This window comes from Sus scrofa, chromosome 13 (genome assembly GCF_000003025.6).
Source record: "Sus scrofa isolate TJ Tabasco breed Duroc chromosome 13, Sscrofa11.1, whole genome shotgun sequence".
Classification (NCBI taxonomy): Eukaryota; Metazoa; Chordata; class Mammalia; order Artiodactyla; family Suidae; genus Sus; species Sus scrofa.
In genome coordinates, this window is record NC_010455.5 from 35369081 (window position 1) to 35380518 (window position 11438).

Sequence of the window (11438 nt, forward strand, 5' to 3'; positions counted from 1 at the left end):
GATTAGGGCATGTTAAGAAGAAAAAAAATTTTACCTTTACTTAAATAGAAATATTTAAACATTTGGGTGTGTGTATTTTGTTTTATTTTTGGCTGCACCTGCAGCATATGGAAGTTTCTGGGCCAGGGATCAAATCCAGGCTGCAGCTGTGACCTACACCACAGCTGTGGCAATGGTGAATCTTTAACCTATTGCACCACAGTGAGAACTCCTAAATGTTTGTTAATTGGGTAAAAACTAGATGCCAAAGGTGATAGGTGATTTGAGTGGTTTTTTTTTTGGTCTTATTAACAATATGAAATTAATAAATAAATGAATATATGTGTATAGGACTAGGTCACTTTGCTGTACTGCAGAAATTGACAACATTGTATATCAACTGTACTTAAAAAAAAAAAAATGTGTTGTCAAAATTGCCGAAATAGTTCAGCGGAAACAAATCTGACTAGCATCCATGAGGACACAGTGGGTGTTCAATCCCTGTCCTCACTCAGTGGGTTAAGGATCCAGCATTGCCATGAGCAGTGGTGTAGGTTGCAGACACAGCTCTCATCTGGCTTTGCTGGTAGCTGTAGCTCCAATTATACCTCTAGCCTGGGAACCTCCATATTCTATGGGTGCAGCCCTAAAATGCAAAAAAAAAAAAAAAAGAAAAGAAAGAAATGAACTGAGCTGAGAATTGAGATGGGGCTCTGCAGACTCTAAAGTACCGGAGTTCCTGTCGTGGCACAGTGGAAATGAATCCGACTAGGAACCATGAGGTTGCGGGTTCTATCCCTGGCCTTGCTCTGTGGGTTAGGGATCTGGCATCGCCATAATCTGTGGTGTAGGTTTCAGATGCAGCTCAGATCCTGCGTTGCTGTGGCTGTGGCTGGCAGGTGTAGCTCTGATTTGATCCCTAGCCTGGGAACCTCCATATGCCAAGAGTACGACCCTAAAAAAACAAAAAACAACATTAAAGTGCCAAACACAGGAAAGAGAGTCATTTTTAAGCTCAACTTACCAGAAGGACTTCAGTCTGTGTGGCCAGAGCTTCTTAAGCAACCCTAGCCTGCCCTGGGGGGACAACCGTGGGTGGGGGCCCCACCCCAGGGTGCTACAAGACACACCCAACAATGTAAACTGACTAGGGCCAGGCTGCAGGGAACTTTTATCTACTGCACAAATATTTAGGATGCAGGGGGCTTATAAGTTTGTTTCAAAGCCCTGCCTTGGCCACTTACTCCCAATTTGTTCAATCTATGAAGCTGGTGCTGAGGGCTGAGTTGGGACTAAGAAAGTCTCCCAAAGGCCCCCCATCCCAGGGTGGCAACACATTCTTACAGATGTTGCCCCTCCCTCAGCACTCACTCTGCCTGCTCACAGGTTTCCCCATGGAAAAAGTGCAGAGAAGATCCTTGGCTCTCTGGCTGGGCTCCTCTCCATTATCAACAGGTAACGCTGCCAGGTTCCCTAAGATGCCCTTCTCCCCACTGTACACATGCCATGCACGTGTGGGGCCTGAATCATAGGAGTACCAAGGCCAGGTACCAAGGTGAGTACCTCCAAAAGCCTCATGAGGCTATTGCCAATGCTTAAAAATACAAAGAAAAGGAGTTCCTGTCGTGGCTCAGCAGTTAGCAAACCCAACTAGCATTCATGAGGACTTGGGTTCGATCCCTGGCCTCGCTCAGCGGGTTAAGATCCGGCATTGCTGTTAGCTGTGATGTAGGCCGGCAACTTCAGCTCCTATTGGACCCCTAGCCTAGGAGCCTCCACAAGCCTCAGGTGCAGTCCTAAAAAGACAGAAGACAAAAAAAAAAAAAAAAAAAAAAAAAAAAAGGAAAAGGAAAAGGAAAATAATCTGTTACAACAAAGACATAAGTACCCAAAGGAAGAAGCAATACAAGAGCTGAAAACCAACAGCTAAGGTCCAATGTAAAAAGTTAGAAAAACACAGTGAGCTCAAAGACAGTAGACAAGAATTTATGAAATAGGAAGCAAATATACAATTACGAAAAATAGAAGCCAAGAGTTAGGTCTTGAACAACTTGAGATACAGTTGTAAACTGGAAAATGTCGGAAAAAAATAACCAAAGAAGAAAAATAGCTAAGAAGAAGTAGAAAAACTGAGTAATCTTTTAACTCTTAAAAACAAATGTACATTCCCTAAGGCCCTGCAATTCCACTCCTAGAACCTCACCATAGCATGGGGATGGGGGGGAACACGAAACGGGTCCTAGAAACCACCCAGGCGTCTATCAAGAGGTTATCTGATGTCAATAAAGTCCTATAATATAACTCTATGCAGCAATCTCAACAAAAACAAAGCACATTGCAGAAGAATCTCTACAGCAGGGAGGACTATGCAGTTTATGAATTGATACAAACGTTGCAAAACTATAAGGAAAGCAATAAAATGCAAAATTCTGGGTTTTTTCTTGGGGGGAACCCTCCTTCCTAAGGAAGGAGAGACACCCAGGAGCTTCTAAAGTGCTCTAATGGCCTGCTTCCTAAGCCTGGTGGGAGATAAGCCAGGCTCAATATAACATGTATAACTGATAATCTTTTCAAGCACACCTTAAAAAAAAAAAAAAAAAAAAAAACACTCAGGAGTTCCCGTTGTGGCTTGGTGGTTGATGAATCCGACTGGGAGCCATAGGGTTGCGGGTTCGATCCCTGGCCTTGCTCAGAGGGTTGGGGATCCGGTGTTGCCATGGGCTGTGGTGTAGGTTGCTGATGTAGCTCCGGTTGGACCCCTGGCCTGGGAACCTCCATATGCTGCAGGAGCGGCCCTAGAAAAGGCAAAAAGACAAAAACAAAAACAAAAACAAAAAAACACAAAAAAACCAAACCACTCAGGTGAGAATCCCAGGATCAAAGGGCAGAAGGGAACCTCAGAAGTGGTTGTTTTTTGTTTTTGTTCTCCCCCCACCCAGTTCCTGGAACCACGGACTGGCTCCTGCCTGGGAACACTGCCTCCACATTTTATATTGTGAGCAGTGCCCTGCCCCACACCCTCTCCTCTGAGAAGCCCTTCCTGACCATACCATCTAAATAAAATAGCTCTACATTCTCTCACTGGCTGCCACCTGACGTTAAGTAGCAATTCGTAGACGATCCTAGGTGCAACTGCAGAGCCACAGGGGCAGGGAGTTTGCACCTTTTCACTGTTGTAGCCTTGGGTCTGAACAGCAGCTGCCACAAAGGGAGTGCATTTATGAATAAATAACCCTGGTCCAAGACCCTGGGCATGTGAACTCTCTGAGCCTCAGTTTCTTCAGTGTAAAATGGAGATACAGTATGCAAGAAGCCAGACCCCTAATACCTCATTCTGTAGGATTCTATTTGTATGAAATATCCAGAAGAATTAAAATGGCAAGTGGTGGAGTTCCCACTGCGGCACTGCAGAAATGAACCTGACTAGTATCCATGAGGATGCAGGTTCGATTCTGGCTCAGTGGTTCAAGGATCTGGCATTGCTATGAGCTGTGGTGTAGGTTGCAGATGCGGCTTCAATCTAGTGTTGCTGTGGCTGTGGTGTAGGCAGCTGTAGCTACAATTCAGCCCCTAGCCTGGGAACTTTCATATGCTGCCGGTGCAGCCCTTTAAAAAAAAAAAAAAAAAAAAGGGAAGGGGTAAATTCATTAAAATTATTATAAATCACTGTTGGCACATTAAATTTACTGAAAGTCACTAAAGCAGACACTGTATGATATACAAATAACATCTCACTAGAGCTGTCTACTGTGTTTTTATTTTATTTTATCTTTTGGCATGTGGAAGTTCCAGGACCAGCGATCAAACTCATGCAGCTGTGACCCTGAGTAACAAGAGGGGATCTTAACCTACTGCGCCACCAGGGAACTCCAACCATGTGTTTTTAAAGGGAGGAAAATGGAGCTGAGAGCCACACTCCCCTGCCCAGTTGTGCAGCCTTGAGATTATATACAGGCCACAGATGCAACTGACTTATGAACTAGAAGGCCAAACAGTGCTGGCCCCAGCCAGCTGGTGGACCTGCCAAATCCCACAAGCCTACCCCACAGAATGGACTTTGCCTCACTGTTCAGGGCAAGAGCAGTCTGCCTAAGGACTTGGCACCCAGGGCAGATAGCTGTAGTCTGCAGCAATAAGGGAGTTCCTATTTTGTGGGACTGGGCTCTAGCGACAGCAGGCCTACCTAAAGGGGTAAAGTCTACGACGTCAGAGCTATGACAGGGGCCATAGTGTAGTCAACTCAGGGGAAGCCAGGAGAATGTCTTGGACCCTAACCAGGTGGCTGCACCAGGTCCCAGCTTCAGGAGAGACTGACCTTCAGCCGTGCTGTGTGCAGAGGCAGAGAACTGAGTCTTGCAGGACAGCCAGGTGTCTTCACGCAGAGTTGGGAAATGCTGCTGCTGAGGGAACCTCATTGAGCTTGCTCTTGCCTCGGTCAGCGCCTGGCTGGGGTGAAGATCACCCGAATGGAGAAACAGGCCCCGGGCAGTGGGTCTTCTGACCTGAGAGGCTGGGCCTGCAGGGCGCCCATTGAGCACTCAGACAAAACCTCCCTGACCCAGAGCTAGTAGCAGATATGCACTTTCAGCCACTTCAAAGACAGTCGGGCCCCCAGAGTGTGAAACTCACGAGAGCAGGTGAGAGGACTTTAGAGTGCTCATTCTGGTCTCCTAGCCCCACTCCTGAGGACCCAGTTTGAAAACCACCTATGAACCTCTCCTTTAAAGATGGGGAAACTGAGGCCCTGTAATGGGAAGGTCATTCTGACAAGGGTACAGCTGCTGGAAACACAGCCAGGGTTCGATTCCTGTCTCCTGTGCTCTTAGCCAGGTCAGACATTATATTCCTGAGTACCCACCCCAACACTGGGGTCAGGGCCCTGGAGACTTCTAAGCACTGCCCACGCCTCCACAGCTAGGCCTGACCCATGGCGTCCTCAGACACTTAGCAGTGTTTGGGTAATACATCAGTCTAGCCTGGTCAGTGAAAATGAAGAAATCTTCACCAGGAGCCTCAGTCAGCCCTGAAAGCCATGAGATCTCATTTCGTAAAGCCTGGATGAGCTGGACCCTTGCCACAGCTGCCTCAGCTCCTCCAGCACGTGGGGGGAGGTGACCTGGAGCAGCTCTGGCGGCTGTGGGCGCTGCCTCCACAATAAGCCCTCTGTGTGGGCTCTGTGCCTTAGCTCCCTTGACACAGAGGCCAGTGTCCTTCCTCACTTCTGGGGCCTGCGGATGTCCACCAATAACCCGGTCGGTGATGGCACAGGAAATGGAAAGCTTTCAAGAAAGTAGGATTTTACCGGAATCCTGAACCCCACAGCCTGGTCCTCACTATCCAATGTCTGAGTCCAGCTTCTGCAGGTGACCATTAAGACTGGCCAAAGTGCTATTACACCAGTGGGGGAGCAAGCTCCCTAGAAAAGGGGACACCCCAACAGAGCGGTCACTTGGGCTATGACTACACAACACCAGGACCTGAAGCTGGGCCTTCACTTGATGGATCTCACCCACTGCTTTGAGTTAAAGTTGGCATCTGGGGACAGGAGTACTGCCCTGTTCAAGTCTTCCTTTACTGTTTTTTTTTGTGTACACAGTTGCCTCTTGGCACATACCTTTCAAAATCTCTCTTGTGACAGAGATTGCATAAACAATGTTACTTCCTTCTGAAAAATTAAGTTTTTTCTAAGTATTTCTTTCCAGCACCTCTTACATATGTTCAGGATGCACAGGAATTGTTATTTTATGCTGTTTTTCATTTTGTAAATGGACACAAGTTTAGTGAGTTCCTCACTAAGGCATTACAATATAAACCTGGGTGTAACTGGGTTGCCAAATCCGGTATCTGTTTCCCATAGAAATCAGAGTTTAACTATCTAACAAAGACTCAGGAGACCCACTGGGTACCCTCTCTCTTGGGAGCTCTCCCTACAGTTGTGAATGTTACTTCATTTCTCCTAAAGTGCCTCAAACTGGCTGACCTCAAATTGCACCTGATCTTCCCGGCCCCAGTTTCTCTTTATTCTCTGGCCTGGTGCTGCCTGCCTGCCCAAGAAATCTTCTGCATCAAGTGAACCCCTCACTGGACAGCATGGAACCACCAATGACCCGGCCTGGACAAGTCACTTAGCACATTAGCCTCAGATTCCTCTTCTTTTTTTGTGTGTGTGTCATTTTTTGCCTTTTCTAGGGCCACTCCTGCGGCATATGGAGGTTCCCAGGCTAGGGGTCCAATAGGAGCTGTAGCTGCCAGCCTACGCCGCAATCACAGCAATGCAGGATCCGAGCTGCATCTGTGACCTACACCACAGCTCACAGCAACACCGGATCCTTAACCCACTGAGCAAGGCCAAGGATCGAACCCGCAACCTCATGGTTCCTAGTCGGATTCATTAACCACTGAGCCATGACAGGAACTCCCAAGATTCCTCTTCTATAAAATGTGATATGACAACCATCTGTTGTTGGGTTATTCTCAGGAGGAGACAATACTAGCAACAAAGAATGCTCTGTGTCACACCAGGGATACCTATTTGGACACTCAGTGACCCTGTAAGAGGCTTAGATGCGTACACTATTTAATGGAGCAACTGCTGTGTCTCTCCAGCTAGACCCCCAGGAATCTGGCTAGACAGCTCCTAGCACACAGTATGACTCAAAAGGCCCTGCAGGGCAAAGGATCCCCTGAAATGGCAGAGAGAGGGGGACCCAGGAGTACTCACCAAGTAATACAGGTGTGTAGACCTACTGTGTGCCAGGCTGGGGGACAGGACACCAAGAGTAAGCCAGGCTCCTTACAATCAGTAAAAAGACTGCTATAACCCCAATGGAGATAAAGGGTCCTAAGTGTGCATGCTGGGTGGGATGAGAGGGCAGCGGCCTGCCAGGAAAGATCTAATCCCTTCTCAAAACTAAGTGTCTTAAAGTCACACAGGATGAATGGCTGCCTACTTGGAAGGTCAAAAGGTTTACTTAGTAATAACATCCCACAGGGAACTAGCCAGAAACTAGACTTTTGTCTTTGTTATAAAGACATGATTTGGTTGGGAAGGTCCCTGGAAACCATCCCCCACCCAGAGCTCATTTCTTGAACCCATCACATGCAGTCTAGGCAGCCTCAAAGCAGGCCCCAAAGGCAGGGCTGGAATCCTTGAAACCACCCAGTGTGTAGGAGCTACCAAAGTTCCCATTTTCCAGAAGGGGAAACAGGCTCTGAAGTAACTCACTGGCTGGGCCCTCTCAGCTACCCCACTGGTGCACAGTGGCTCAACAGTGGCTGATTTACTATCCCTACAACCGGCCACCATCACAGAGAAGGCTTCTTGAGATGGGCAACAGCCTTCCTCCACCCTTTGAGCCAGAAGGGCTGGCGGGAAGGAACGTTGGGGGATGGGCCTCGGTCTTGGGAAAAGTGAGCCCGGAGGCTGACCTGCTAGTTCAATCCCGGGCTCTGGGGTTGTCTCCTTGGTTCTCTAGGCCTCCCAAGTCTCCCCTCCTCCACCCAAATCCCTCCTCCCGCGATGCCCCCTCCCCCGCCGCCGCCTCAGGGGTGATCTTAGATCTTTCCATTCAGAACAGTTCTGCATCCACGTGGCCACCGCCGGGAGTCTCAATACCCCTGCTCCAACTGCCAACTCAAGGGTGGCAGGAATATGAGATGCAGAAGGGGACAGGTAGTTTGACGTAGAGGCAATGCTAAGCCCAGGCTCCCTGCAAGATGAGGGGTTAAAACAGGCGCACCTGACCTGGGCCGCTCGGGTTCAAATTCCAGCTCCCATCGCCTGGGACCTCGGGCAACTAAAAGACTGGGAGCCTCGGTTTCCCCATGTGTGGGTGTACCGTTACTAGTTACCAAAGTGGAAAGGGTCCGCGGGGCCGTGCATGCAGAGCACACGGCACTGAGCCTGGCTCTCGGCGAGAGTGAGCGCACTAATGGTGGCCTTTCCGGTATAGCCGGCCAGGGCCCTCCGCGATGCCGGAGCCCTGTCCCCCACACCTTAGTGAAGCGGGGAGCTAGGGGCCAAGCCGGCCCGGGAGCCGGGCCTCATCGGGCGGAAGCCCGGAAGAGCGCCAGCGCGGCGGAAAGTGCCTCCGGCCCAGGCCGGCGAGGCGCGGGCTCCGCCATCCGACCCCGTCCGCCTCCCTCGTGGTGGCACCTTGCAGCGCGAGACCGAGCCGGCGTGTTTGCTGTCCCGGCGCCCCCGCCCCGCGCCTCCACTCACCCGGAGCCGGCCGCAGTGGTGGCCTGGATGGAGCTGATGCGCAGGCGGTTGGCCGTGTCCTTCAGGGCCTGCAGCTTCTGCTGGTCAGGCTTATGGTAGGCCTCCATGGCGCAGCCGGGCAAGCGGGCAGGTGGGGAGGCCGAAGACGCGGATGCGGAGACGCAGCGCAGGGAAGCGATTCCTGCAGCTACAGACTGAGGCCGAGCCCGGGCTCTGAGCGCGAGCGCGTTAAGACTCCTGAGAGCCGCCCGTGGGGGCGGGGCGTCAGCATCACCCCAGGTTGCCCCGCCCCGCCCCGCCCCACCCCGCCCCCAGGCCCACGAGGGCAGCCCCGCCCCGCCCCGCCCCAGCCTTGGCGAACTGAAAGGGAAACTGAGGCGTTTGCCAGCTAGGGCACCCAGTCCGGTGCTGTCCACCGCCTAACCGCTCGTTCCTTCTCTCCTTCCGGGCATCTGCCAGCTGTCAGGTTCCTGTGAGTGGAGGCACTGCCTTTGCCGGGATTAAACACACACACAAATAATGAAATAATAACTCTCGGTTCTAGGCCTGGCTCAGAATTTGCTTGTTGACTTGCATCTTCACTGCAGACTGCTCTCCTTCTTCCACAAATCCACGGGGCATTGAGAGTGGAGGTTTCATTTGTAATCCGTTTTTATGGATGTGTAAATTAAGACTAGCAAAATCGATTAAGGTCACAGAGCTGGTGGGGGCTCTGCCCTGGAAGCACACCCATCCGCAAGCCCTAGACTCAGCCTCAGAGAAAGAGCCCAGGGCTTGAGGGCCCCGTAAGGCGTATGGACATTACGAAAATGGGAATTTTTTAAAAAATTTTATTCCTTACTTTTATTTTAAAATTCATAAAAATATTACAAATAACTGAGTTTCCTTTTTTTTTTTTTTTTTTTTTTTTTTGTCTTTTTGCTATTTCTTGGGCCGCTCCCGTGGCATATGGAGGTTCCCAGGCTAGGGGTCGAATCGGAGCTGTAGCCACCAGCCTACGTCAGAGCCACAGCAACGCGGGATCCGAGCCGCGTTTGCAACCTACACCACAGCTCACAGCAACGCCGGATCGTTAACCCACTGAGCAAGGGCAGGGACTGAACCTGCAACTTCTTGGTTCCTGGTCGGATTCGTTAACCACTGCGCCACGACGGGAACTCCATAACTAAGTTTCTTAATCCTCATCTTCCTCTCTTTTTTTGGTGTCTTTTTAGGGCCAAACCCTGGGCATGTGGAAGTTCCCAGGCTAGAGGTCGAATCAGAGCTATAGCTGCTGACCTATGCCACAACAACTCCAGATCTGAACTGATCTGTGTTTGCTGCCTTCACCACAGCTCACAACAACACCAGATCCTTAACCCACTACACCAGACCAGGGATTAAATCTGCATCTTCGTAGATACTTGTTGGGTACCTTACCACTGAGCCACCACAGGAAATCCATCTTGATTAATCTGGAAATAGTGTAATTCATAACTCTCTTTGCTGTTAGCAACTACGTGTAACCAATCACGTAGGTTATTCTTTTTCAAAAAAATTTTTGTGAGATATTTCAAATATCTTTTGGAAAAAAAGCACCTCAGGTCTTGGGTCAAAATGGCGAGCAGGCCTACTGTTGCAACATCAAGCAAGTGGCTGGAGGGTATACAAAAATGGTATTATAGGAGTTCCTGTTGTGGTGCAGCAGAAATGAATCCAACTTCAAGGAACCTTGAAGTTGCGGGTTCGATCCCTGGCCTCGCTCAGTGGGTTAAGGATCCAGTGTTGCCAGGAGCTGTGGTGTAGGTCGCAGACACGGCTTGGATCCCGCGTTGCTGCTCTGGCTTAGGCCGGCAGCTACAGCTCAGATTAGACCCCTAGCCTGGGAATGTCCATATGCCGCGGGTGCAGCCCTAAAAGGACAAAAGACAAAAAAAAAAAAAAAAAAAAAAAAGGAAATAGTATTATATTGCTGCCGGGTTCAATGTGAGATGATACAATATATGAGGATGACGATGTAAAAGAAGCCATAAAAAGGCTTCCTGAGAACTTTTATATTGACAGGGTGTTTTGCATTAAGAGAGCATTGGACCTGACTATGAGACAGCAGATCTTGCCTAAAGAGTAGTGGACAAAATGTGAGGAGGATAAATTCTACCTTGAACCATATCTGAAAGAGGTTATTCGGGAAAGAAAAGAGAGCGAAAAATGGGCAAAAATCATGTAGTCTAAATCTGTGGGTGTAGAAATTGTCAAAGTATTTTTATGAACTTGGTTAAACCTGAAATGTGCAATGTAGACCTATCTGAGCTGTAAATGTATTACTTTAAATATCTATTATAATTATCGGAGTTCCCGTCGTGGCGCAGTGGTTGACGAATCCAACTGGGAACCATGAGGTTGCAGGTTCGATCCCTGCTCTTGCTCAGTGGGTTGGGGATCCAGCGTTGCATGAGCTGTGGTGTGGGTTGCAGACGCAGCTCAGATCCCAAGTTGCTGTGGCTCTGGAATAGGCCGGTGGCTACAGATCCGATTTGACTCCTAGCCTGGGAATCTCCATATGCCACAAGAGCGGCCCAAGAACTGGCAAAAAGACAAAAAAATAAAAAAATAAAAATAAATAAATATTATAATTATTTAAAAAAGTCACCTCAGAAGTTACAGTAGGAGCTCCCATCGTGGCGCAGTGGTTAATGAGTCCGACTAGGAACCATGAAGTTGCGGGTTCGATCCCTGGCCTTGCTCAGTGGGTTGAGGATCTGGCATTGCCATGAGCTGTGGTGTGGGTCACAGATGCAGCTCGGATCCCATGTTGCTGTGGCTCTGGTGTAGGCTGATAGCTGCAGCTCCGATTGGACCCCTAGTTTGGGAAACTCCATATGCCGCAGGAGCGGCCCTAGAAGAGGCAAAAAGACAAAAAAAAAAAAAAAAAAAAAAAAGAAGAAGAAGAAGAAGTTACAGTAATATTGCTTTCACTTCTTTCAATTGTTTCATCTCCTCCAAGGTTCCCAGCTTTTCCATTCACTTTTTTTTTTTTTTTTTTTTTTTTTTTTTGCCTTTTTAGGCCCACACCCACAGCATACAGAAGTTTCCAGTTTCCAGACTAGGGGTTGAATAGTAGCTGTAGCTGCCAGCCTAGACCACAGTCACAGCGATGCCAGGTTCAAACCCATCTCTGACGTATACCATAGTTCACTGCAATGCTGGATCCTTAACCCACCGAGCAAGGCCAGGGATGGAACCTGCGTCCTCATGGATG

At 49.1% G+C, this 11438-nt stretch overlaps 1 protein-coding gene and 1 pseudogene across 2 annotated transcripts in view; one reads left to right on the forward strand and one right to left on the reverse strand.

Moving 5' to 3' along the window:
- Positions 1-8438, reverse strand: part of TKT (transketolase) — a 28598-nt gene extending 20160 nt beyond the window's left edge. The window contains exons 1-2 of one of the 2 annotated variants that reach the window (XM_021068188.1): positions 8201-8438; positions 4295-4421 (exon numbers count right to left, since the gene is read on the reverse strand). Coding sequence is in view for 1 of the 2 variants with exons in the window: in NM_001112681.1 (NP_001106151.1) it covers positions 8201-8307 (107 nt within the window). In the remaining variant the exon portion in view is untranslated. 2 annotated transcript variants of the gene reach the window in all.
- LOC100626673 lies at positions 10164-10566 on the forward strand (annotated as a pseudogene).